We start from the raw sequence: 27,500 nt of genomic DNA, 5'->3' as shown, positions 1-27,500 counted from the left end.
CATGTCGCTGGCATGAGGGTTGTTTGTTCCTATTTATAACACTACACTTATAGAAAAAGCATTTGGCTTTTTTTTTTAGCACTCTCCTATTCTCATTAGATCATTTCTTAAAATTTCCACTGCATCTGGGTCTGCTGCATTTACACCTAGTTTGGTGTCATCTGCAAATTTGGCTATCCTATTATACTCTGTTTTTTTCCATCTGTCCATCCGCCTGTGGTGGTCATGCATGGTAACACTGCGTCCCGGGCTTTAAATAATTACGCTGTGTAAGTTTTAAGGTAAATAAAAGGAAATCTTGGTGTACATTTGCAACTGAAAAGTGTTTTAATAATTTACTGTATGCGAATTACACCGTTAATATTCGAAATAGGATATTATTTAAACCCTAGGACGCAGTGTTACCATGCGCAAACACCACAGGCGGATGGACAGATGGAAAAAAACAGAGTATAGTTAAGCCTGTATCAATGTCATTAATGTAAATAAAAAACAGGACAGAACCCTGGGAAACTCTGCTTGTTACATCTGCCCATTCCGATTCTTCACATTTATTACGACTCTCTTTTCTATAAGTTAGCCAGTCTTCGATCCAGTCTTCTATTTTTCCAACAATTCCTAAAGCTTTAACTTTTGTCATTAGTTTCTTGTGTGGGACTTTGTCAAAGGCCTTTTGGAAATCTAAGAGTATATCTATTGATCTACAACTGTCGTAAATACCGATCATGTCATGAAAAAGCTCAAAGAGGTTTGATAGGTAGGATCTGTTTTGTCTGAAACCGTGCTGGCTGTTTAACAAGTTTCTCTCAGTGTGATCCACAATTTGATCTACAATTATGGACTCAAAAATTTTACACACGACTGTCGTTGGACAGATTGGTCTATAATTTCCCGGCTCTTCTCTCGGAGCTTTTTTGTAAATTGGGGGCACATTACCCAGTTTCCATAGAGAGAGAGAGAGAGAGAGAGAGAGAGAGAGAGATGGGCTGGCGGGTTTTCAAAGATATAATTTATTGCGTAACAGAGCAATGACTTTTCCAAAGCAGAGATACAATAATAGAGAGAGAGAGAGAGAGAGAGAGAGAGAGAGAGAGAAATTTTGTGATGACGTATAAGTGTATGTGTGAGAGAGAAATACATGAAATAGTAATTTTCTATTTTCCAATTACGTAAGCCACAAAAGGTGAACAAACAATAAATAGTAAAAAGGAAATGATTTCCACATGGTCAAGACTGTTGATTTAATAATTTTGTAAAAGCACATGCAAAAATGGTATGCTTTTGGAAGGATCTAAAGCATTTCATTTGCCCCAATTGTAGCTGAAGAATTTCATGAAACTTTTCGTCTTACGTCATCAACACTCATAGATGCGAACTCTCTCTCTCTCTCTCGCTCACCAACCCAGCGTTGCAAGGGAAACCTCTGAAGGACTTTTCCTGCATCGCCATTACATTGCTTTGTCGTATACAGTATGGGTACTATAATCGGAAATGCATTTCTTTCCTGTGATTACCAATTCTGTCTTGACTTCATTGTCTTATTTAATATATAATATATACATATATATATATATATATATAAATATATATCAATATATATATATTATATATATAATATATATATATATATACAGACAGAGAGAGAGAGAGAGAGATGATTGACTTCCAGTGGCAGATATTCTTGTTTTTTTTCTAGTATGAGTTGATTAACTCTATTCATAACGGGAATTTATAAATGATAGAGAGAGAGAGAGAGAGAGAGAGAGAGAGAGAGAGAGAGAGAGTTTGGTGGAGGTGGTTGCACGAGCTTGAAAGTGTTGGTGTGCATGGTGGTGTTGGTGTTGAAGTTGATGGCGGTGGTGGAAGTGTTGTTGCCAAACTGTCCGATAATTAATTCCGGACATCATTTAAACCGACATCTTATCGACATACGTCACCATAACGTCACAGAGCAGTCGCTATAGCAAATACCGAAGGTAAAAACGAAGAAGGAATGAATGAATCAGTGGGGAGATTCGCATTAGAACGAATAAAAAAAGGAACTCAATCTATCTTGCAAGTCAGGGTTAGCCAGCAGCTACTTCATATGCGTTGGATGGGGAAGTCGCTCTCTCTGCTCCGGTTACTACAGAAAGCAGATATCTACTTTTACATTATCGACAAAGGTTTTCATTGTTGATCTCATCAACGTAATTAACAATTAATTATCATAAATTATCATAAAAATTCTCGCAAATTCTGAAAAAAAAATTGATGTCATGGGGATTTATTGTTGCAGGTTAATCATGTCAGACAACGCCTGGAAGAAAACCTGGAAAGCTCAGGCGAAAAATTACCGTTAACCCATTGAGCATTTGAAGGAAAACCTGACAATATCGGTAAAAACGAGAATTTAATGCAGTTTATCTGTGTTTGATGTCTGTCCCAAGGGTAGGGGTTTGATTTTGAGTTGTAAGCTCTCTGGGTCACACAGGGGCCGCGTGCCAAATTTTGTATTGGTCTGTCAAGCGGTTCGGATTTTATAGAGCACAAACATACAAACATCCGTTTATATATATATATATATATATATATTATATATATATATATATATATATATATATATGTAAGACATAGGGTTTTGATTAATAATATATTGTTCGTGCATTCTCTGTAAACCTGTGGTAAGGTGGAGGGACAGGTCAGAGTAACGACCTGAGGGTAGCTGATCAATGAGTTTCTAGGGGATGGCGTGAGATAAAAATGCTTAGTTTGTCGACAGTTTATGAACTCTTCCCAAAGTGCCTTTGTGAAACTAGATGCAGCTAGAACCGCGAGGCGCTAGCGAACTGTGTGTTCGTATGTGCGTGTGCGCCCTCTTCTATTCATAATGCCAAGTTTATGGGAAGCTTGCACAGACATTCGGGGAGGAAGGCGAAGCCATGATGGCAGATGCCAAAGTGTTTTTATTTATCAGTGAGTGATATTCCGGTTGGGAATGGGTAAGTGTTACCTTTACTTTAGCCAAAGGGGTGGCTTGTTTGATATCTTGTAAGATGTTCCATTTTATTAACTTTGTCTTTAAACTTGTGTGTGTACTTACCAGAATGTGTTCTGTATCTTTGAACAGATGGTTCTGGATTTCGGTGGGACAGAGTTCCCAGGGAAAGGTGTGACTTTTTTTTTTGGGTGACTTGACAATGAGTTGTTTTAAGTTAGCTCGTAAAGAACTGGATTACTTAGTTAATCGATTTAGTTATTGTAAATAAAACGTTATGTTATGATGCAACTCTCTCATTTTCATTACTGTTAGAATGGAGAAAGAGGTGGAGAGGAGAGAGCGAGAGAGAGAGAGAGAGAGAGAGAGATGGGGTGATTGCCGGGAGAGAGAGAGAGAGAGAGAGAGCCTGTCTGTGTAGTGGGTGTGGGGGTCTGCCTTCCGTTTCGTGTCCGCCTTACCATAATGAAATACATGGCGGTTTTCCCCATGTAATAGTGGTGGCAGACGGTTAAAAAGGGGATATAGAAAGTCTTCTTTCTTTTTTATGCTAGGAACGCCAATGTAGAGATATGAGTGGCCAGTTAGAAAAATAAAAAGGGGTCGTGACTTACGATAGTTTTTCGAACGACAAAGCTTTGTGGGATTGTGGAAAACGTTAAACTGTTAGTTTCAGTTACTTAGTGAAAAAAAATGAGAAAATGTCTGTCTGATTAACTGTGCTAAAGGGAGGGAAGGATTTTTATGGGACTCAGCATTTTTCCCAGGGAGTCAGCCTGAAGCAGTGAGCGCACCCAGTGTGACTTTTGCTTGTGCAATGACGAGTGTTCCGAGATACCTGTGCGGCGGTTTCCCGTTGTTATATCACTACCGCGTTTTTACGAAGAATTTCGAGTTCCTTTTGTTCCCATTATGGAGTGGTGAGTGTTAAACTATTGTTTATCAAAAAGGAGTGGGTTTTTGTTTAAATATTTCAGGGTTATGGGATTGGTTCAAGAGGTCAAAACAATTTTTCTTTCCCCATAGTGACGTGTTTTCTTTATTCACGCGTGTTTATAATGGACGTATGCATTCGTCTTTGTTTAAAACATAGGAGTGTATTTTTCTATGCATGGGAACTGTGCTTATATAAGCAGATTTGGCTTAGTGACACAGAGCGGCCCAATTTTAAGGGCGCAGCATATTTCTGCAGAGAGGCGCCTTGCATTGCGAGGGTGTACGGGTCAATTCCCATTGAGGGAGGGTAGTTGCATGGGTACCATAGCCTCACTCGAGAGATAGTGCAGGGATGGGGGATACTACTGGTATGCCTCGGGCTGTTCTGCTGCTCGACTGAGGGGTTGTTCTCAGGGGGGGAGAAATTTTTTTGTCTCAGTGTGGGTGAACTTCCCCTTTTCCTTTTTTTTTCTTAGTGTTGGAGATGGGTCTGGCCTTGACATTGGATGCTAAGATATCAGCTGATTGATTAGTTGATGAAGTGAAATGCCCGTAGAGTCTTTTTTTAGAAAAGATATTTTTTTTTTTTTTCTCTCTCTTGGATGAAGAGAAAAGGAAATAAAAAGAGATTTTTCTTTTCCGAAAATGAGGGGAAAAGTAGTTAACATGCACGGGATGTGTTATATGTTTCTTTGTGCCTTGAAAGACACAAATATAAGGGGGATACACAGATTATTTTTTTTTATTGTGTTGGAGAAATTACTTCGAAATGCCGATGATTGGTGTTGTATCTGGGTTGTGTGGGCATGTGTTTATGTCATGGTGTTTGCATGCTGGGAGAAATTGTATGTCATAAGATTCAGCATTACTGTTGTATGCTATTTGAATTTCACCCTTACTTGAGAATTATTGCTGTGGAGAGTTATTATTATTGTTATTATTAATAATTGTTATACTTGAGATGTGTCACGGGAGGTTTGCTTAAGTATAATTATCATTACGGGAGAATTGTTTTACGAGAGATTTGAGATATTTCATGGGAGATTATTCAATAATTATTACAGATAATTATTCAAGGAGAATTATTACGATGAATTAATGGGAGAAGTCTTGTGTTATTAATTGTTCAGTTTTGTAACTTTGGAGAATATTTCAGTGATTCACGGGGATGAGTTTTGCTGAATCTTGATGAATCTGACTGAATCTTGGTGAATTGTGTGGGATTTTGCTGAATTTTGCTGAATTTTGTGCTGAATTTTTGGAGAATGGACAAGCATTAACATTGGTGATAATTTTTGTACTGATACTGATGATTTTGATGATAGCAATTTTTTTTGGTGATTTTGTGATAATGATATTTCTGATACTGATTTTTATATACTAATACGTGGGTGTTTTAATGTTTTAATCTATCAAGGGAGTGAAATCTTTTGTGATTATGGGAAGAACTAACAACACATTATTTTAGTTTTTTTTTCTTTTTTATGAGTTCAGCAGATAATTGCTTGACATCTAGTGAGTTACGGGAGATAGTTAATGGTGACGTTGATTTTTCTTTTCTCTTTTTTGGAAATTAGCCATTGCTGACACAAGTTTTTTACCATGGGGTGAATTTGAATTTATTTTTTCTCTCCAGTTAGTGTGAATATTGTCTCAGTTCATGACTTAGAGTCATTTAAGAGAACGTGTGTTTTGAGCTATTTGATGCTATAGAGTAATATAGGGGAGAATTCTTGCATTTTTTGAATGCATACGTAAGGGCACTACATTTTTTCTCTGGATATTTGTGTTCCAGAAATTGTGAGTTTTCTTGCACAATACATAGTTGTATTTGTGACAACTTTGTGAGAGATAGGAACTTGGTTAAGTTTTCTAGTGGCTTATGTCGTAGTGCATATGGGAAGTCTTTGCTTAGACACTGTGAGTTGGAGTTCTGTTATAATGACTTGTGGCACATTGGTGATTTTTTCTAGAATTTTCTAGATAGTTTTATTTGCCGAGTTTTTGCCTTTTTTTTTAGCAGTTATGCTAAATGGAGTGAGTTTTTTATAGTTTTTGACTATAACATTGAGTTATTCTCTGGAGAATTGGAGTTATAATTGAGTTATAATTGAGGTATATTATTTTGGGGAGATAATTGGAGGTATATATTATTTTGGAGTTATATTTGAGATATATATATGGGAGATATATATTTTGGCCATTTTGATATTTGCCAATAGTGGTATGGAGCTATGTTTAGTTCAATTATTTTGCAGCCATCTCTGTTGCAATGGAGACACATATTTGGAGATTATGGGGCAATATTTGGGAGTATGTGAGTTAGATGCCTTGAGTGCACATTTTTTTGGAGATGGGATTTCATTTTTTGATATTCCTTTTTTGGAGATATATTATTTGGAGCCTTGTTTTGTTCCACATGGAGTTATGTGGAAATAGAGGTAAATATTTTGTATTTGCCGAAATAGAGGTGATTATTCTCTATTCCTGGAGTGGTGTCTTTTTTTTTGGAACCTGACATGTGGCTTTGGAGAAATAAAGAGAATAATATAAGGGGTTGGTTATTAACCAAATGGAGGAAATATTTTTATAACCGGAGGGCGTTATTATTGATATGATGTCTCATAATGGAGTTGGAATTAATCTTGGGCGGGTAACCCTTTTTTTTGTGGTTATGGAGTTTTTTTTCGAGACAAGAGAAGTTTTCTGTGGTTCTCTTTTTTTATTTCGTGTCTATTTAGAGGCGAATGGCATTACTGCATTACGAGTATATGGAGAATGTGTGTGCATTTGTTATGTTCACAAGTGTGTTATTCTTGGAGAAATATAATATGGGAAAAGTCATGTTGAGAGAATAAGTCTTCGAGACAAATTTTGACACATTAGTCAATCCTGGAGTTAATTCTGTGAAATGTGTCGGTTAGACCTTTTTTTTCTTGAGAATCATGAGTTTCCAAACTTATGTGTCTTACTAGACAATTTTTGTGCTGTTGTTTGAGCATGCGTCCGCAGGTGATTTTTCTGCTGACAAGCGATGTGATGAGCCGTGTGCTGAGCGTGTGCTGATTCTTTTCTTCTGATGGTGGACAGATCAGAATTTTTGCAATAATCAGGAAATGTTAGCTATAGCATTTCACGAAAGCGCATGTGTGAGAGTTTGCTTTCTGGCAAATCCATAACTTTACATGGAGCACTTTTTGGGGAAAACGCGGGAGTTATGCATATTATACATGTATTATGTATTTTGTGATTGGGGAAATCTGCTTGTGATTATTCTTTTTTTTTTTTTATTATTTTTCTTCTTTTTCCTATGAGAGATATGATTTGGGGATTGAGCTTAAATAACATTTCTTTTTTGGACGGGAGATTTGATTTTACCGGGAGGTGTAATTTTTCGAGGGTTGCTATTTACGTAAAGGGAGTTTAACATTAAGTCTCATTGTGATTAATTATTGAGCAGTAAAGGGGTTTTTGCTGTTAAAAGTTGGAGATTTTTACTGATTTTGTGGGTTGTCAGAACTTGAGAGAAACATTTTTGGGTCTGGGTTGTTACGTGATTCTTTTCTTTCTTAGGCTTGTTACGAATTTTTTTTTTTTTTTTTTGTGAGCACATTCGAGTTCGAAATGTGAGTGCAGAATTCCGTGGAGTTGCTGTGATTTCTGAGTTGTGTGTGTGCTGATGTGCGAGTTTGGAGAATTGAATTGGAGAACTTGATGTTTTTTTTTCTTAGAGAGTTGCGATAATGACTTATCATTTTAGTGGTCATATTTAAGGGAGTTAATTGGAGACGTTTTTTTTTTTTCAGTTAGTATTTCTGACCTTTTTGAGATCGTTGTTTGATAGAGGTAGTATGTTTGGGTTAATTTTCTTAGATTGACCAAAGACCTGACTGACATACTAACGCCCAAAAGTCGTACCCCGACTCCAGCAAGACGTCCACCAGCCGTGAAGAGAGGTTGCTGCCATGTTGTCCAGGGTGATTACAAGTATTTCCATGATGGGTGTTCGAGAGAATTCTACAGCGTGTTTTTTTGGGGATCTACAAGAAGCCGTGAGAGTCTTCTACGATGAGGGAGGCATTCCGTCTTCTACTACGTTGCTACAGCCTGCTATAGCCTGTTGCTGTCTGTTCAGTTACTTGCAGACAAGCGAAGAGGGATATTCAAGAATCCTAATGCAGAAAATATGAGAGAAAATGCGTCTTGTGTTATTGGGAGATTAAAGCGTGATAAGACTTTATTTTATAATGCCAGAGACGTGCAGTTTTACTTATTTTATTTTAAGCCGGCCAATGTTTTGTATTATATAAGCAATTTTGCTAGGCGGGAGCTAGCATATAGGTGCGAGGCCGAGCAATCTGTAAGACATAGGGTTTTGATTAATAATATATTGTTCGTGCATTCTCTGTAACCTGTGGAATGTGGAGGACAGTGCAGAGTAACGACCTGAGGGTAGCTGATCAATGAGTTTCTAGGGGATGGCGTGAGATAAAATGCATTAGTTTGTGAGTCAATGTACGACAGTTTATGAACTCTTCCCAAAGTGCCTTTGTGAAACTAGATGCAGCTAGAACCGCGAGGCGCTAGCGAACTGTGTTCGTATGTGCGTGTGCGCCTCTTCTATTCATAATGCCAAGTTTATGGGAAGACTTGCACAGACATTCGGGGAGGAAGGCGAAGCCATGATGGCAGATGCCAAAGTGTTTTTATTTATCAGTGAGTGATATTCCGGTTGGGAATGGGGTAAGTGTTACCTTTACTTTAGCCAAAGGGGTGGCTTGTTTGATATCTTGTAAGATGTTCCATTTTATTAACTTTGTCTTTAAACTTGTGTGTGTACTTACCGGAATGTGTTCTGTATCTTTGAACAGATGGTTCTGGATTTCGGTGGGACAGAGTTCCCAGGGAAAGGTGTGACTTTTTGGGTGAGGTCACTTGACAATGAGTTGTTTTAAGTTAGTCTGTAAGACTGGATTACTTAGTTAATTGATTTAGTTATTGTAAATAAACGTTATGTTATGATGCAACTCTCTCATTTTCATTACCTGTTAGAATGGAGAAAGAGGTGGAGAGAGAGAGAGAGAGAGAGAGAGAGAGAGAGATGGGGTGATTGCCGGGAGAGAGAGAGAGAGAGAGAGAGAGCCTGTCTGTGTAGTGGGTGTGGGGGTCTGCCTTCCGTTCGTGTCCACGCTTACCATATGAAATACATGGCGGGGTTTTCCCCATGTAATATATATATATATATATATATATATATATATATATATATATATTTATATATATATATGTAATATATATATGTGTATATATATATATATATATATATATATATATATATATATATATATATATATATATATTATATATATAATATATATATATATTATATATATATGCGTGTATGTGCGTGTGCTCGTGATCTAGAGGTTAATACGGTCGCCTCATTAGCCAGAGTACTTTTCCAGTTTTAACGGCTCTTCTTTATCTCTAGGGAAAAAAATGATCAGTCACTCCCTTTTCCAAGCAAATGATTAAAGCAAAAGTAAATAAACCTAGTACACATTAAATACTTACATTGACAAAGAATAAACGCAAACCTACCCATCGTAACACGACTCCGAATACGCCAGTAGTCTCTCAAAGTCAGAGAAGCAAATACCCACTGCTACATTTGCCATCAGAGATTAGGTTATCAATGAAATAATGGGCTTGACCCAGCAAAATTATGGCCTCGTGACGTCCCATAATTCTCTGCTACAGCTACCGCGGACTACATAACACCCCAGAATATACAGGAGATCCGCCCAGGCAGCCTCCTTCGGATAAACATATATCTTCGGCGGGAGCCGATACCCCAGGGTGGCTATTATTCAGACCTTTACTGACTGTCCCGGTCCATTTCTCATTCCTCTCTATCTTTCTCAATCTTTATTCTCTCTCTCTCTCTCTCTCTCTCTCTCTCTCTCCATCTGTAGCAAAGATTTGTACCTGGTTAAACCATAAAGAATCTTGGCGATTTTCTCTTTGTAAAATAGACCTTTCCTTTTGAAGTGACGGCTTGAGCTCTGTTATACCTTGATTTATTTGGAGGACTCTCTATCTCTCAGCTCTCTCTCTCTCTCTCTCTCTCTCTCTCTCTCTCTCCCTCCTAAAAGAAAAACATTTTACCAGCTTGAACCATAGTGTTTTTAATCATTAGAAACCGGCACCTGTGTTTTCTTCTCAAGGGAAAGTGATGTCAATATGAAAGAAGCCTGTCTGATATTGGAATCAGGACACAAGTTCATTCGAAGTGATTATGAAATGCTAACATAAACAGTGCAAAGTTAGCTAGTATACAAATATATATATATATATATATATATATATATATATATATATATATATATATATATATATATCTAATGTCTTATCGCTTGGCGATAGACTTTTGTTTTTTCCTTACGGCTGTTATCCGTAAGTAATGTTGGTTCCTCTCATCTCCATTGGATATCTTTAGTAGAGAGGTTCTTTCTTGTCTAGAGGAGATGATTCAAACAGGCTAGTTGCACAAGTTAACAACTTTATTCTGTAACTCCATACTAGGAGATGCAGCTCGATCGGACGACCGATATGTTTGACTCTTGCGTGGTAACAAATGCCATTCTAAAGCATCGCGTCGATAGCGGAACATTAGCTATCTCAGCAATTCATATAAAAACACATACGTAGTTCGCCGGCTCGGAAGTTACAAGTTTCCGGCGTAGGTTAACAGGTCAAACCGCTTCTTCCATGGAAGTTGTTGTGCAAAGTTATTCATAACATAAAAATGTTGACAAAGCTTAGAGCTAGATCAGGCTACTGCAGACAACGCATAGCGTAATCTAAGGTCTGCTTTGGTCACGTAGAACCCTCCTAATGCCATGACCCCAGGTCACTGGTTTATATATATAATGTAATTCTTACATTAGGCTCGGTCTGCTACCTATTCAAGCCTTGAATAACAAAAAAAAATTACTTTAAACATTGTTCATAGGAGCGTGCTCGTAACATACTAAGTGATTAAATGCACAAAAAAGGTTCTGTTACATACCCTTGTTGACATATTCATAAACAAAGATAAATGCATGGAAAATATAGATCCATGTTTGGTAATAATAATGATTATGTACCCAAAAAATAATAAAATGGTAAAAAATCAAAACATGTATACATGATTAATATGATAACAGGTAACCTGATTAAGAATAATGGTTACTAAATAATGATTATAGCATGATCATGGATAATAGTTAAAGAGTACTTGTCACTCTTTATAATAGATAAATATAATTGTATAATAGTATAACAATGTAATTCTGCAGAAATTCAATATATAGGGCTGATATGTTTATTAGGTGCCCGAAAAATACCTTTAGGCATATATTTAATGTGATAATATTGGGCTATAATGATTTTATTTAGGTGCCCTTGGAGTAACTTTAACTGTTCAAACGCAAAAGGCTGTGAGCGCTTTCTTGTCCTACATTGTTGCCAGCATACGGACCGCTTTTCACACACAACACAATTCCAGACAATTCCCTAGGCACGAACTGAAATGGCCAGGTTCAGGCGGCCCTAAACGCAAAAGGACTTGAGTTTTTAACGGGGTACGTCATCCAGACGGGCCAGTACGTTCCCTTGGAGATCCTTCTGTTTACGCCTCAGCCTACGCCAAAGCAAAGATGTTTGACGGCGATAAACCAATATGGCCGTCACGCTGAACACGGCTAGCAGAATGTAGTAGCGAAGATTTTTCTTCACCTGCATAAGTCGAATGACGCGTGGGTCATCTCAGCCAGTTGCGTCAGACGATGAGCTACTCGCGCGTTGTATGGGAGAGGTAGTGATGGGATGATCGTTGTTGCCCACGTGTAGTTCGCGAAATACGCCTTCTCACGTATTATCGTGTTGACCCCTCTGACGGTATAATTTGTAGATGTCCCCGTACAAACCATCGGCTGCTACGAAGATAGGGGCATGGGCGGTGGATGTGTCCGGACACACGACGTCGAATCCGGCCTTATCATAACGGATCCAGGAACCATTATTCATCCTGTAATTGAATTTATTACCGAAAAAAAGGAAAAAAATAAAGTTTCCCCAGACAACCTTCGCTTGTATGAGAGAGAGAGCCGTTTGCAGCTATGTCTAACTCACATGAATCCGTGATATAGGATAGAATTCAAAAGAGTCAGCTGTACAATTTTATTATTCATGGCTTCTGAACAGTGAGTGAGTTTATCTAAGTCTTTAATGACTGTAAATGATTTCTTATCAGAAGAAATCAGTACATGCCCGGTTAAATTGGATATTACTGGATTTGAGTTATTCGTCATAAAAGTAGGAAACGGTGCTATTTTGTATGATTGCCAAGCATCGGAAGAATCAAAAGGAATCGTGATCATAATTCTATAATTTTCAACGCTGACTGATATTAGGCTATAATAGAATTCTACTTTATGGGCATCCAATAAAGGAATATAACCTAGCTTCTCCCGTCCGTTTTCCAAAGTTAACGTCAGATCTTTAATAGGCATGAGGTGAGGCGATAACACACCTTCCCTTTGTTGCTAAACGTAATTGCTTCTACGTAATCTTTTGACTTTTCAATAAAATGTGATATTTTCACACGGATATGATCTATTTTCGAACTATAGTAAGCTAAAGTAGCCAGCAAATGTTGAACTTCCATGACCTGATCGATATTATTTGAATGTTCATTAACGATATTCATTATTGATTGATCGAAGATAACTGGCTGCGAAGTTCTGATAAGGCCAGTTCCGTTTTGTGTTGCAAAAACTCAATTAATTTTATTTTGATTATTTATCTTGAGGCGATTTGAGATTCCTAAGCCTAGATTCGCAACTGATCCTAAGATGTTTAGTCCAGCTAGAATAAGCGGGTTGCGACGCTCAACAGTATTGTGCCGCACAGGACCACATCAGCAGGTCACGAGCGAGTTCTTCTGCCTCGGCGGTTTTGGTATTTTCCGATATGTCATAAGACAACATTTCCGCGACTCTTAGCGTTTGAGCTAGTGAAATCTCTGAGTTAGCATGAAAAATTACGTTCATGCATTTCCTTAAGGGAAATACCAAACCTCATCAGGTCATTCTTTAAGTTAAGGACGTTCATCTTCAGGTAAGAAAATGGCCTCTGCATATCTACCTCGATAACAATATTACTTGACACGATAAATACATCATCGATTCTCTCGATAATCGAGCCATGATTAAATTCTATGTCTTTAGTCCTAGCACTCTTTCCATACAACAAAGATGTCTGAATACACAATATCACTCCTAACAATAACAGATTCATTTTTGAAAACCTGCAATGAGTAAAACAGATGTAATAACTCGCGTAAAAGAATAGGTTTACATACAATAGGATTAATAGATATATATATATAATTTATTATACAAGTTTCATAAATACAACCATTTTTTTTCCTCACTCCATCTATCTTTCTTTAGATTCTGATATGTGCCAATGGGACTATTCTCACATCAGTGGGTTTGGATACATTTTGAACCCTAACTCTATTGGCCGTTAAATTTTCTAAAATGTTAAACGGTCCTTCAAACTTAGGTGTCAGTTTATAATTTAAACCTTTACGCAGTATACTTGTATGTATACCTGATCGCCCACGGCATATGTTCTAGTTGGCTTAGCTATTTTATCATGATTTTTTTTCATTAGGATCTGTGCTTCTTCTAAATTCTTACGAATTATATTATATCGACTTATGCTTGCATCCATAACATCCTTTAGAGGATTTGATAAATTAGTTGTAGGCTTAAGATGTGAAAAGGCGTTCGGGCCGGGATACCGTACAGTGCCTCGTGCGGTGTCATTTTAATAGACACGTGATACGAGTGATTAAGTGTGCTTAGTACCGCAGGTATGGCAATGTCCCAGTTGGGATCTGCCCCCCCTAAGGTGACCCTTAAAATGTTTAAAACCTTACGATTTGCCCTTCCACTAGCCCATTAGACTCTGGGTGATAGATCATGGTATTGACTTTCTTTATACTAAGGAATTCGCACAAGGAGTTAAGGAAATGATTATTGAACTCCCCGCCCGAGTCTGAGATAATGATGTGTGGAATTACCATGTTTACAAATGTAGCACTCGTAAAACTTCCTAGCGCACTCGACCGCGGGTTTTTGTTTTAAGCGCTATAAGTTCTGTATATCGAGTCAAAGCGTCTATAATTACTAGGAGGTGCTTATTTCCTCTGTACTGATCGTTAAAATCCTGTTAATAAATCTAAATGTACTCTTTCAAAGGGTTGATTTGGCACGGGGTAAGCCCCTAGGCTGCAGGTGTCTTCGTGTGCCCTTTGTATTCTTGACAAGTGCGACAATTTGCTATGTGCTTTTTATATCTCTAAGCATCGTATGCCAATAAAATAAGGATTTGGCTTTCTGTGACATTAGGGTATAAACCGGGTGTCCGTGCAGTGGATTTTCATTGCAAACCACTTAAGACAGTGGGTATGAGTGAGATAGGCACCACCACCTGGTTGTTATTCAACTGCGGTGTGTTGCGGGTTTTCCTCGTCACGGATCACACAGGAGATTTTCCTGTAGGATATAATTCTGTTGCTTATACTTAGGTATTCTTTTCCCTTCGGATCTCCGTTTAACGCAATGATGATTTTTTCTATTTGCGGATCTTTTCTTTGTTCGTCTGTAATAGTTCAGCACTCCAGCCCAGATCTTCCTGTTCGGATATTAGTTTTAACAACGGGCATGGAGGTTGAGATATCTATTAATTCAGCTAATGGCTCGGTACAAGAGGAAGAGGGGTTGCGTGATAATGCGTCAGCAATGATATTTGCTTTCCCAGGTAAATACCCGATCCTCGCGCCGAAGTCCTGAATGATCATGTGCCACCGAGTGCGCTGGGGCTGACTAAAGCCTTTAAAGAAGTCGGAGGGTTAGGGGCTTAGATCAGTGAGAACCTTGACGGGATAACCGTAGATTATGAATTTAAAGTGCACGAGTGAATTAACAATAGCGAGCCCTTCCTTGTCTATTACTGCATATTTACTTTCGGAAGGTCTCAGTTTACGTGAATAAAAAAGCTATAGGGAAAAACTGTCTATCATATTGTTGAAGCAATACCCCACCTACTCCTAGGTCTGAGGCGTCTGTTGCTATGAAAAAATTCCTTATGGAAGTCAGGAAATTTCAAGATAGGAGAACTACACAGTTCATCTTTCAATTTATCGAACGCCTGTTGATGAATTTCAGACCATACGAAATCTACGCCCTTTTCTTTTTTATAAGATCGGTTAGGGGAGCGGCTATGATGGAGTAGTTCCTAATGAACCTCCTATAATATCCGCTACACCCTAAAAATTGCTGTATTCCCTTGACGTTAGTAGGTATCGGAAAGTTACGGATAGCCGACACCTTATCGTGGACGACTTTAAGGACCTTCACTAGAAACCGTGATGAAACCTAGATAGACTAGTTCTGTTTTAAAAAAAATTCACACTTACTTATCTTTACCCTTAAATTATGCTGCCTTAACCTTTGTAACACTAACTCCAATTTACGTAAATGCTCCTCTAATGTGTTGGAAAAGATTACTAAGTCATCCATGTAGGCATGTAAGATATCTCCAACAAGTCTCCAAACACGACGTTTATCATACGAGTAAAAAGTTATAGGAGCACAACGTAAACCAAAAGGCATACGCAAAAATTCATAATGTCCCCTGGCTGTGCTGAAGGCAGTGTATGGGATACTTTCTTGTTCCATCGGAATCTGATGAAATCCTTTTAGTAAGTCTAGGCTTGTGAAATATTTATTCTGGCCTAGTAAAGATAGGATATCATCGGTACATGGTACTGGGAATCTGTCAGGGATTGTTTCTTCGTTTAAACGACGAAAATCTACGCATATCCGCCAAGTTCTGATCTTTTTTCGGTACTACTATTAACGGAAAATTATAAGGGCTGTTTGATTTCCTAATGACTCCTTCCTTTAACATTTTACCTACTTCCTCTGTTATCTCATTCTGAAATTTCATAGGGAAGTCGGTACGAAGGTACATAGATTACTTTCTGTTTGTCCTTGAGCCTGATTTGATGCTCTATGACATCCGTTTTTCCTAAAGTTCCATTCGTAGTGGAAAAAACATCATGATATTTAGTTAACAGATTCAAAAAATTTCTGCTGAATTTCTTCTTCTTGAATATCTTTATTGATTTTGTTCTTTATAGATTGCAAAAGGGTTTCATCCGCGACTGATGAGCGTGATTTATCTCAGATACGGTAGAATGCGAGTTTATAAACTTCGGCATCCAAGATATGTTGATTTTTGTGGATTACTAAAGTGGTATTCAAATGATTACAGACTTCGATATTACATTGCTGTTGTGAGCCGACTGTATAAACGGCTTGTGTGACGGATAATCCGTGTGTTTTTCAGAGTTTCGGAAAGGATTAATGTTTCAGATCCTGGCAAGGTTCTTTTACACGCACTAATATATTTGAAGTTACGTTAGGTTCGAGGGTTTGCGTGCAAGCTGATATTACGGGTGAGCGAGAGTTCTGTTGGGTTGCCTGTATTATTTCTTGGTTCATGAGACAGGTGATTGGTTCCGTAATGTAAGTGACAACTCTGTCTGTCTCTTTATTATCTAAAACAGATTTAGGGTATTAGAAGACCTATAGAATTTCCCTTTGATATACACGCCGTGTTTTGCAGGTGCTAAGATAATATTTTGAGTGCCCATAGACGGGTATCGATAATTACTGCGGGATACATATTAATGTTTTGTACAACGACAAAGGTATCAGCAAACGTGCGCTTACCGACCTTGTACTGTACATGAGTTACGCCCACAACATTTAATTCATTATTCCCAATGCCTGAGAGCCTTATTCCGGACTTTTCTATAGGGAAATTTGAAAAGAGTAAATGATGAGTCCTTAAATCCATTATATTACGTGGACTACCAGAATCAAAGAACAAAGTGAATGACTATGGTCCAAATTTACTGCATGTAAGGTTGGTCGCAACTCGTTTTGACTAATAATTGCATGAATTTGTTGCAAATCTACGGGAACCTGCACAGATTTTTTTGATTCGGCCGTGTGTTTCATAGGAAAATCAATTGTCTCACAATGATCTGATAAATGATTAAACTGATTATTTGATACAAAAGATGTTGATATTGATGACCCAACATCGCCCTCTCCCCCCTTGGAGTGAACTACGTGGTATTTGTTTTGTTTATCACACCCTGAAAATTCGCTTGCCCTTGCGAGTTCTGGCTAGACGGCCCAGGAACAGAGGTACCTGAAGCACGATTTGTTTGTTTCTGCTGTTGTGCAGAATTTCCGTTTGGTTGTTTCTTTCTTTATAATATGAGGACCCCTTCTTTTTATTTGCACTAGCAACTGGTTGCGTGTTTGTAGCGTTTGGCTGTTGATTCCTCGAGTAGCAACGGTTATATGAATGAGTTGAAACTATTGTGTATGAACAAAAACGCGTCCGACAGTCTGAAAATCATGTGACCTGGTCGTTACAGTTATAACAAACCATCCCTGCAACTTGATTATTATTATGTACCACATTACTTGTTGTGGTTTGTTCTCATTTTTTTGCAAAAACTTGAATGAGCGAAGGATCTAGGTCGGTACATTTAGACATGTGTTTTTTGATTTGTTTATACACATCTAATTCCGTACTGTCGGGCTGCAATTTTTTATCAAAACACCGTACTAACGCTTCAGGCAACATTACAGTGATAGACGTAGGTAGATCAAACGGATAAAATCTTTCACTTTGATGTTAGCACCCGCAACCCACCCGGAGTTACATAAACTATACCTGAGTATTCATTTAGCCGGTCGGCAATTAGCGCCGCCCGCTCGACAACATTGAGCTGAGTCCTGGAGGCTTGGTTAAGGATATTTCTCAATGCCAATACTACATCTAAAGCCTCTTCACCCCCATACACGGCACGTAACCTATTTTTGAACTCGTCCCATGTAAGCGCTTCTTGGAAAGAAAACCCCCCTTAGATACGCACTTGCGTCGCCTTTAGCAAAGTCCACGAAGCTCTTGGCCTCCTGTAATTGTACTGCTGGGTCTGTGATGCTTTTTGCATTTAAATGAGCGTCTACAGATGAGATCCATGCCTCAACATTTTGAGGCAGGAACCCATTGACCCGACCTTGAAAAGGGACGATCGCTGACCTCGCGCTAACGAGAGTCAACCACGTTGGGGTGCCAGCCGGAGTGGTTGCCATTTCGGCTTTCACTTTTTTCTTATCACTTCTATTCCTTGCAATCCTATCAAAATATCTATAAGAGTACACTCGACCACTACGTAAACGCATAAGCAATGTACTGTATAAGTGTGTTATATAATAGGAAAATCCCCCCAAAAAGATACAAAAATACAGATAATATGATAAAATATTATACGGAGAATTCCTGCAAGAAATGGTTAATGACAACTAGAAAAGAAAAAAAAAATTAATCTGCGGGCGAGAACCTCGTAGTTGAAGATAGGTTCTGTAATGAAGGAAGATTAATATGGCGAACAACTCACCCCCAGAATACTGGACGATCGACTCTTGATGAACAACACTTCACTGAGGAAAGACCTGAATAGATAAAAATGGTACTTAGCTCCAGATTATATTGCGAAGGATTGTTGACATGGGATGACGTCACAGTTCCTGTCCACGTCTCGCGTCGGAAGTCGTGATGACGTCACGGCCTTCTCTCGGTGCACGATGCGCGGTAGAGTCCAAGATTGATGACGTCACAGCCTCCGTCCTTGCACTACTGCGTATAGCTGTCCACTCTGCGTCCTTGCTCGCGAACGGGTGATGTTCCTGTGTTGTTTTCTTCTTTCCGTCGATGTTCGATGCCGCCCTCGTCCTGGTGTAGATTCTCGAAGATAAGTGATAACTGTTGCTCAAACGTCAGTGTTAAATGCTTGTATTCCTCTCGATGAAGGACATAGTTGCGTCTTCATAAACTGTTGCGTTGATTGAAGATCCCGTTTCCTCTGTTTCGTTTGATGTTGAAGGTGGAAGTTAGTTCTTGTAGACCTTCGGTCGGCTGATATGGGTCTTGTTAATTATGATCTTCGTTTTTCCGCTTGCCACCACTTCTAATGTCTTATCGCTTGGCGATAGACTTTTTGTTTTTTCCTTACGGCTGTTATCCGTAAGTAATGTTTGGTTCCTCTCATCTCCCTTGGATATCTTAGTAGAGAGGTTCTTTCTTGTCTAGAGGAGATGATTCAAACAGGCTAGTTGCACAAGTTAACAACTTTATTCTGTAACTCCATACTAGGAGATGCAGCTCGGTCGGACGACCGATATGTTTGACTCTTGGCGTGGAACTGCCATTCTAAAGCATCGCGTCGATAGCGGAACATTAGCTATCTCAGCAATTCATATAAAAACACATACGTAGTTCGCCGGCTCGGAAGTTACAAGTTTCCGGCGTAGGTTAACAGGTCAACCGCTTCCCATGGAAGTTGTTGTGCAAAGTTATCATAACATAAAAATGTTGACAAAGCTTAGAGCTAGATCAGGCTACTGCAGACAACGCATAGCGTAATCTAAGGTCTGCTTTGGTCACGTAGAACCCTCCTAATGCCATGACCCCAGGTCACTGGTTTATATATATAATGTAATTCTTACATATATATATATATATACAGTCTTATTATTATTCTGAAGAGGAACCCTATTCACACGGAACAAGCCAAGAGAATATGGTGCCCGCATGTACTAAGTAACGGAAAGAAGAGATCAATTATTAGAAAAAACAAATAAATGATCAAATTAATACATAGAGAGATTAGAATTTAAGTACACAATAAAATAGAAGGCCAATGGTTTTTAGGTAAAAGCATTGCTTGTTCAGTTGAACTTCTTCAGTTCCAGTTGCACAGCATCCTCAGGGAGGCTGCTCCACATTTCAACTGTGTGGGGAACAAAGGACCTCTTGAACTGAGAAGTTCTACAGCGAGGCAGATTTGGTGCATTTTGGAGCTGATTTTCTGCAAATCTGGTTGCTTCCGTTAGGAAAAGAGAACCCGGATCAATTGTGAATATGAAAGACCTCTATTATAATACAATTTGTGAAAAATTTTTCAACAAGGGACAATCCGTCGATGACCGAAGTCATAAATGCAATGATAGGAAACAGAACCTACCTCCACGAACCACTGTCTACAAGCTCTGGAGAACAGTAACTATACTCTGTTTTTTTCCATCTGTCCACCCGTCTGTGGTGTTTGCGTATGGTAACACTGCGTCCCGGGCTTTAGATAGTTACGCTAAGTGTAAGTTTTAGGTAAATAAAAGGATATCTGGGTGTACATTTGCAACTGAAAAGTGTTTTAATAATTTACTGTATGCTAATTACACCGTTAATATTCGAAATAGGATATTATTATAATTGTTGAATGTAAGCTAAATGTAACTATCTAAAGACCGGGACGCAGTGTTACCATACGCAAACACCACAGGCGGGTGGACAGATGGAAAACCGAGTATAGTAAAGGATGGACAAATGACCTGACTTGCAATGATTTTATTATTGTTGTAAAAATATGAGGCCTGACGTATTATACCCAACTTTCGTGAGGCATTTGCTGACACTTACATGAGACGTTTCTTAAAAGTAAGATTAAGTCGGAAGTTACACTAGGTATAGCTGAAGCTTCACACTCCTTCAGCAGAGGATCATCTATCTGAAGGGGAGCATGGGGTGGAAAATTAGTACGAGATCAACTAATCAACAGTGTGTTCGTTTAGCTACTGTTCAGCCTCATACATCATCGATTACTCCATTCAGCAATCCACTCCACATCGTGATTATTACTAAGGGCAGCTTCATTTCTGAGAGGTGGAGAATTGACTACACCCGCAAGTGTTGTATCATCGGCATACTGAACAATCTCGTTTTCCAGGCCAACAATCATATACACCAAAAATAGCATTGGTTCAAGATCACTACCCTGTGGCACTCCAGACACAATAGGTCTTGGTTCGCTAATCCCACGAACAGTAGCTCGCTGTTGACTGCCTGTACGGAAACCTCGTAGTATTTCTAAAACATATGTACCTACCCTAAGATTCTGAGTTTATATATAAGTCCCTTATGAATGACTAAATCAAAAGCAACAAGATCAAGAGCAAAATTATTACAGAGTAACTGAGAGACAATCTAAATATGGAATGGCACAATGCACTTCCAGGAGTGTACAACTATCTACATCATTGCCATTAATCATATTGAAAAAAGTGGGAACTGAATGAAAGACACTGAAGAAGAGAGTCTTAGCGTCAATGCAGACAGTTTAGTCCAATGAAATTAGAATAATTATCTTGGAGATAGTATTGGGGGGAGCGCATAAGAACACGACCTCCGTCCTTATGTATATTTCTCAGTAGATTGATCTGATTTTTTTAATATCATTCTTGAGTGATTACGGCGCGTTTTAAAGCTGACTTTATCGTTATTATTGTAATCGATAATATCAAAGGATATTCCAGTTAGTAGTTTTTCCTAAGTTTCTATAAGTATTTTTTCCTTATGTATGTCAATATTATAACTGATTCTAACTAACTTACGAAATTTAAATTAATAATTAATTTATGAAAGTTTGCTCCTTCCGTTTCCTGGAATCCAGAAATCTTAACAGATAATTCTCATCCAATTTTACTTTTACTTGCATTTATTCATTCATTATTTTTTCCCCAACAGAGGGAGCGATGCGGGTACTTCCTACTGGACACCGTCTTCACGGTGGTCGTCACTGGGTCCTTGGTTGTCTTCGTCTGGAGAGGAACCTGGGTCTTCCTGGACGAAATGCTGTTCCCTGATCAACCCATCTACTCTGCCTGGGGTTCCATGGTAAGATATGAATGCAGTCAAAACTAAAATTCATATAGTGAGCGATGATGAAGCTGAAGTGAAATGTTTAACTTAGAAATCTTGTCAAGATATTTATGAACTAAGTCTATGGATCCATACTGACAAAGAGCAATGCACTCATCCTGCATACTGCTCTTACTGGATGTTAATGTAAAAATGTAGGAAGTGAACTCTCCCAGATCAGTCAAAACTTCATCAATCGCTGGCTCCCAAGATCAGCTGAACGCACTGTTCATCAAAATAGCGAGGCCTAAGTTTTAATAGTCTCACAAAATATGTTCTTCATACGCTGCATTGTTCATCTTAGTAATTCGCTAGGCTCAAGCTTCAATAGTTTCGCAAAACATGATCTCCATATACTGTAATTAATTTTGGCTGACTAATTATGTGAACACTTTAGGCATTTACTAATGTCTGGAAATAAGTGTTAACGATGCATCTCATGTGAGCTGCTCAACCCAGCCTTTTCTCTAATTTGTAGACTCTCTCTCTTTTAGCTAAGAATTCAGTATTTGCAAGACCACCGTACAGTCTTTTCTCTCTTCCTTCACGGGAGTCAGTATTTTCGAGACAACTGCATCCATTCAAGCATGGCGAAGGCCATGAGAACCACGGTTTCATTTCCCGTCCTACGCCGAACGCGCTGGATCAGAGGTGGAACTGATGACGTCAGCCGAGTGCGATTTTTCATACCTCGTTTCTCCGCTGTTTTCAAGGACTGTCTGCACACCGAGATCGCACTAACTATTTGTGACAGGATTGTGAAATGAAAGATGTCATCCGGGAGAGAGAGATCGTTTTGATAAAATATCCTTCACTGACGAAAGAACTGAATCTGTTATAAAAAAAATATATCGACGACGGGCAAGCAATTTTCGCGCTCGAATTCATTTGCATAGGACACGGAGAAGCCAAAATTTGCGCGTTTCCGGAGGAGGAGGAGGAGGGAGGAGGAGGAGGAGGAGGAGGAGGTGGTATAGGAGGAGGAGGAGGAGGTGGTGAAGGTGGAGGAGGAAGTGTAGGTGATTTGAATATGTCTTTATCAAGGCGTGATTTGATTAATTGAAGCACTTTTTTTTCTTTCCTTTGTAGCATCTAAGAATGGGAGGAAGGTAAGTGAAGAGGAAACTTAATTAAAAGGTAAAAAAAAAAAGGGTAAAAAAGGGACAGTCTCGTCTTTGAGCCGTGACTTTTATCTAGGTCTCTTTCATAGTAGATTATTGATTTAAGTTATACTGGCAGTTGTCCCCCGTTTCTTCCGTCGACTGCGTGTCTGGAAGACACGAATCTCTGCGAGAAGGAAGCGGAATTTTGGTCGTAAGACTTGCCTTTAAACATTGCATTACTGATAAACAGCCCCAACTAGGGATTTCCGTTTTAGTAAAGTGAAGCGAAATATTCTTCTGTTTGTTGTTATCGATGCTTGGTGGTATAATTATTAAATCCTTCCTTCTAAACTCGTTATTATATATATATTCTATATAATATATATATATATTATATATATATATATTATTTGTATATGTATTACAAAGATAGAATTACATACATTATATATACATATATCTAATGCATTTATATAATGTATAAATATATATATATATATATATATATATATATATATATATATAATATATATATATATATATATATAAGTTATAACTGCAAGCAAAAAGTGGTAGAAGTAAAGAGAGTAAATGATAGGCTTTTAAAGATTCCAATAGTAATAAGGGACGAGGTAGTAAATATAATATCCTTAGGTGGGTTGTCAAGAGCAAGAGAAAGAATTATTTAGACAAGAGTTTGGGGCTGCCATTAGAACAGTGAAAGAGGAGGAGAAACTAATAACAGGAGGTGATATGAATGGCAGGGTGGGAAAGAGAAGAGATGGGTATGAGAAGGTACACGGAGGCCATGGGTTTGGAATTAGAAATGAGGATGGGGATTATTTATGGGAGATGGCTCAGAGTTTTGAATTGGCCTGTATGAACACATGATTTCAAAAGTTAGATAAGTAATTGATAACTTATGAAAGTGGAGGAGTGCAGAGCCAAATAGTTTACATCCTGGTTAGAGGAGCCGACAAAAGCAATGTCACAAACTGCAAAGTGATCTTGGGAGAAGCGTGTGTTAAACAGCATAGGTTGGTGGTGATGGATTTTAAAATGACAGGTAGGAAACCCAAGAAGAGGAAGAGAAGATCTAGAATGAAGATTTGGGACCTTAAAGGATGAAAGGGGGAGCAATTTAGGATTGGGAGAGAGAGAGAGTGACATCTGGAAAGGGGGAACATAGAATTTGGACAGAGTAATAGAGTGGAAAATACCTGGGCAGACATGAGAGAAATGTGTGGGGGGAGCAAAGCAACTAGTAGGAAGATCCAATGGATATGGAGTGTTGAGAGGAGAAAAGTGGTGGTGGAATGGAGAGGTGCACGAATCAATTAAAAGAAAACAAAAGCATTTAAGGACTGGAAAGTAAGGCATTCACAGGGTGCAGAATAAAAGTACAGAGAAGAGGAAAGGGAGGTGAGGTGGAGGGTAGGTATGGTTATGGGGAGGGTGGCAGAGCAGTTGAATGAAAGACTAGGTACAAGAGGAGAAAAGGATATCTATCAGATTTCAAACTTGAGGAAAAGACAGAGACAGGATGTGGGTAGATTGGGTGTCATCAAGGATAGTGACGGAAATATATTGTATAAGGAGGAAGACATTAGGAAGAGATGGCAAGAGGATTTTGAACAACTGTTAAATACTGAAAATGAGAGAGAGGAGATGGGGTAAGTACAGAGGGTGGAAGGAACAGTGAGGGAGATACAGGATACAGAAGTGAAGAGAGCACAAAAGAAAATGAAGAATGGTAAATCACCAGGTCCATCGGAGTTCCAAATTGAAATGCTCAAATTACTAGGTACAGAGGGGTAGAAATGGATGCTGGATTTATTAAAAGCTATATGGTGTTTAAGGAAAAGGAAAGTCCTAGAAAAGTTAGTTAGGCTGGTGAAGATGATATAAAAAAAGAACGCACACAAAAGTGATAACAGCAATTGGGGAAACAGAAAACTTTGAAGTTAGTGTTGGATTACACCAGGGGTCAGCATTAAGCCCATTTTTGTTTTTGCTGGTTGGTCATGGATGTGTTGAGTGAAGGGATCAGGAATGAAGAGTTGTTGTTGGGAGTTGTTGTACGTTGATGATCTGGTGATTACTGCTGAAAATGAGGAGGACCTACAGAGAAGGGATGGAGAGTGGCAGGATTCTTTAGAGAACGGTGGCTTAAAGGTGAAATGTAAAGAAAACAGAGGTTTTGCTGAGCAGTAGGGAAGGTACAGACAGAATAGTAATACAAGAAAGAAGAGGCTCGATTATAAAATAGGCAGAAAAGTTTATATACTTGGGATCTACTTTAAGCCAAGAGGGAGGATGTGAGGCTGAAGTTGACAGTAGGATAAAGGCTGCATGGGGGAAATGGCGAGAGATAGCTGGAGCGGTATGTGATAAGAAAATGCCAATCAAGCTAAAAGTCAAGATATATAACACAGTGATAAGACCAGTGTTAATATATGGAAAAGAGGAAGTAAAGCTTGAGACAACTGAGATGAGAATGCCGGGGTGGATTGTGGGAATATCACTGCTTGTGAGATTGGAAAATGATGAAATAAAAAGGGCAGGGTTAGTATAGATTACAGAGATGATAAGAGAATCACAATTTAGATGGTATGGGCATGTGTTGAGGATGGATGATGGGGAGGGAGTGAAGAGGGCTTAGGAGGAACCTGTTAGGAAGAAGATCAAGAGGGAGACAGAGAATTAGATGGGAAGATAAAGTGAAGGAATATATGGAGAGAAAAGGTTTTTTGTGGAGGATGATGCCTTTATTGATAGAAAGCAGTGGAGAAGGCGCATCAGCAACCAACCCTTTACTGTAGGGGATAACGGTGGGAAAGAAGAAAGATATATATATATATATATATATATATATATATATATATATATATATATATATATATATATATATATTATATATATAGTATATATATATATATATATATTCAGGTTCCAACTTCTTGTATGACTTGATTGGGAACGGTCTCGTATTTCAATTGAAAGACCTGGGTTCGATCCTGATGCAAGTCAGAAATTTATTCATCTACCACTCGTATTGTGTGTTAATAATATACATACACACACACACACACACACACACATATATATATAATATTATATAATATATATATATATTATATACATATATATATATATATATATATATATATATATAGTATATATATATATATATATATATACACACACACACACACTTTTGAAACACGCTCGTACTCTCATTCTTAAACAACGCTTACTCAGATCCTGAACGTTAACACCTACTGTAGCCATGCCTCTTAAGGGGTAAAGGCAAATGGGACATGGGTGAATAATTTACCGTTTCTTGTCCGAGCCTTTCCACTGATCACGCCAGACCTCTAGATTTCTCCCACCTCCCCAGGTTGAGGTTCCTCGAGTGAAACTTCCTCGCCCCTCATTTGCATCGGAGACTCAGATACTGAATGCAATATGCATTCACCTTCCTCCACCCGGCCTTTGTAGAGGAAGACCTGCGAGTGTTTGGTCAACTTTCCTTCGGACTCGAGTCGCTGGCTTGATTCCGCCTCCGAAATGGTTTCTTTGTTGGGGGGACTGTTGTCGTGCGCTGATGAAAGAGCTCCAGATGTTGCTGGCATCTGGAAGGGATTGTCTGAGTAATGAAAATTACCATAAGGAATAGCAATCTATGCCATAAGACTTGCTGGGGGTATTATATCTAAAAGTGTCTGGAGAAGTACGTATAAAAACCCACACACACACACACACACACACACACATTTGTGTTGTCATATATATATATAGTAATATATATATATAATTAATATATATATATATATATATATAATATATATATATATATATACCTACTAAGAAATCACAAAAGCACATGGTTTTGTTTTTTAGCTGAAGCCAATGGGAAAGTTTAAAAAAGAAAAGACAGAGGTATCAACACATCTTCGGACACAAAGTGATACACAACAAAAAGATAAAAAAAAACAAATGAACAAGAAAGCTCTTACAGAAACAAAGTGAAAAAAACAAAAATATTAAAAATATGTGTAACAAGGCCATTACAAAACAGAAACAATATTCGTCTAAATCACCCAACTCTCGACACCCTAAAAAGTCAAAATAAGGAAAGCAATTGGCCAATGACCCCATTACTTACAGGAAAGAAAAAACTGACTAGTGACTACTTGTCAAGCAGTTTATAAAACAAGTGAAGAGTAACAATAATAACGTTACTAAAACATATCTAAAAAGACATCACCATTGGATAATTGCTTTCCTTTATTTTGACTTGTTGGAGTGTTGAATAGTTGAGTGATCTAGAGTCTAGACGAATATTTTTCCTGTTTGTAATGGCCTTATTATACATATCTTTAATTTTTTTGTTTTCTTCGCCTTCTTTCTGTGAGAGCTTTCTTGCTCACTAGTTTTGTGTTCTGTAATTCTTTGTGCCCCGAAGATGTGTTAAATACACGAGAGTACTTGGCACTCTGTCTTTTCAGCTAATATATATA

The 27,500-nt window shown here is 38.3% G+C and overlaps 1 protein-coding gene across 4 annotated transcripts in view; it reads left to right on the top strand.

Moving 5' to 3' along the window:
• Positions 1-27,500, top strand: part of LOC135200277 (uncharacterized) — a 320,362-nt gene that overhangs the window by 279,983 nt on the left and 12,879 nt on the right. For all 4 annotated transcript variants that reach the window (XM_064228767.1, XM_064228766.1, XM_064228765.1 and 1 more), the window contains exon 3: positions 21,701-21,850. In XM_064228767.1, the coding sequence (XP_064084837.1) occupies positions 21,701-21,850 (150 nt within the window). The remainder of the gene's footprint in view (positions 1-21,700; positions 21,851-27,500) is intronic.

The sequence above is a fragment of the Macrobrachium nipponense genome, chromosome 26, assembly GCF_015104395.2.
Source record: "Macrobrachium nipponense isolate FS-2020 chromosome 26, ASM1510439v2, whole genome shotgun sequence".
NCBI classification, from domain to species: Eukaryota; Metazoa; Arthropoda; class Malacostraca; order Decapoda; family Palaemonidae; genus Macrobrachium; species Macrobrachium nipponense.
This window is presented reverse-complemented; position numbering and strand designations above follow the sequence as displayed.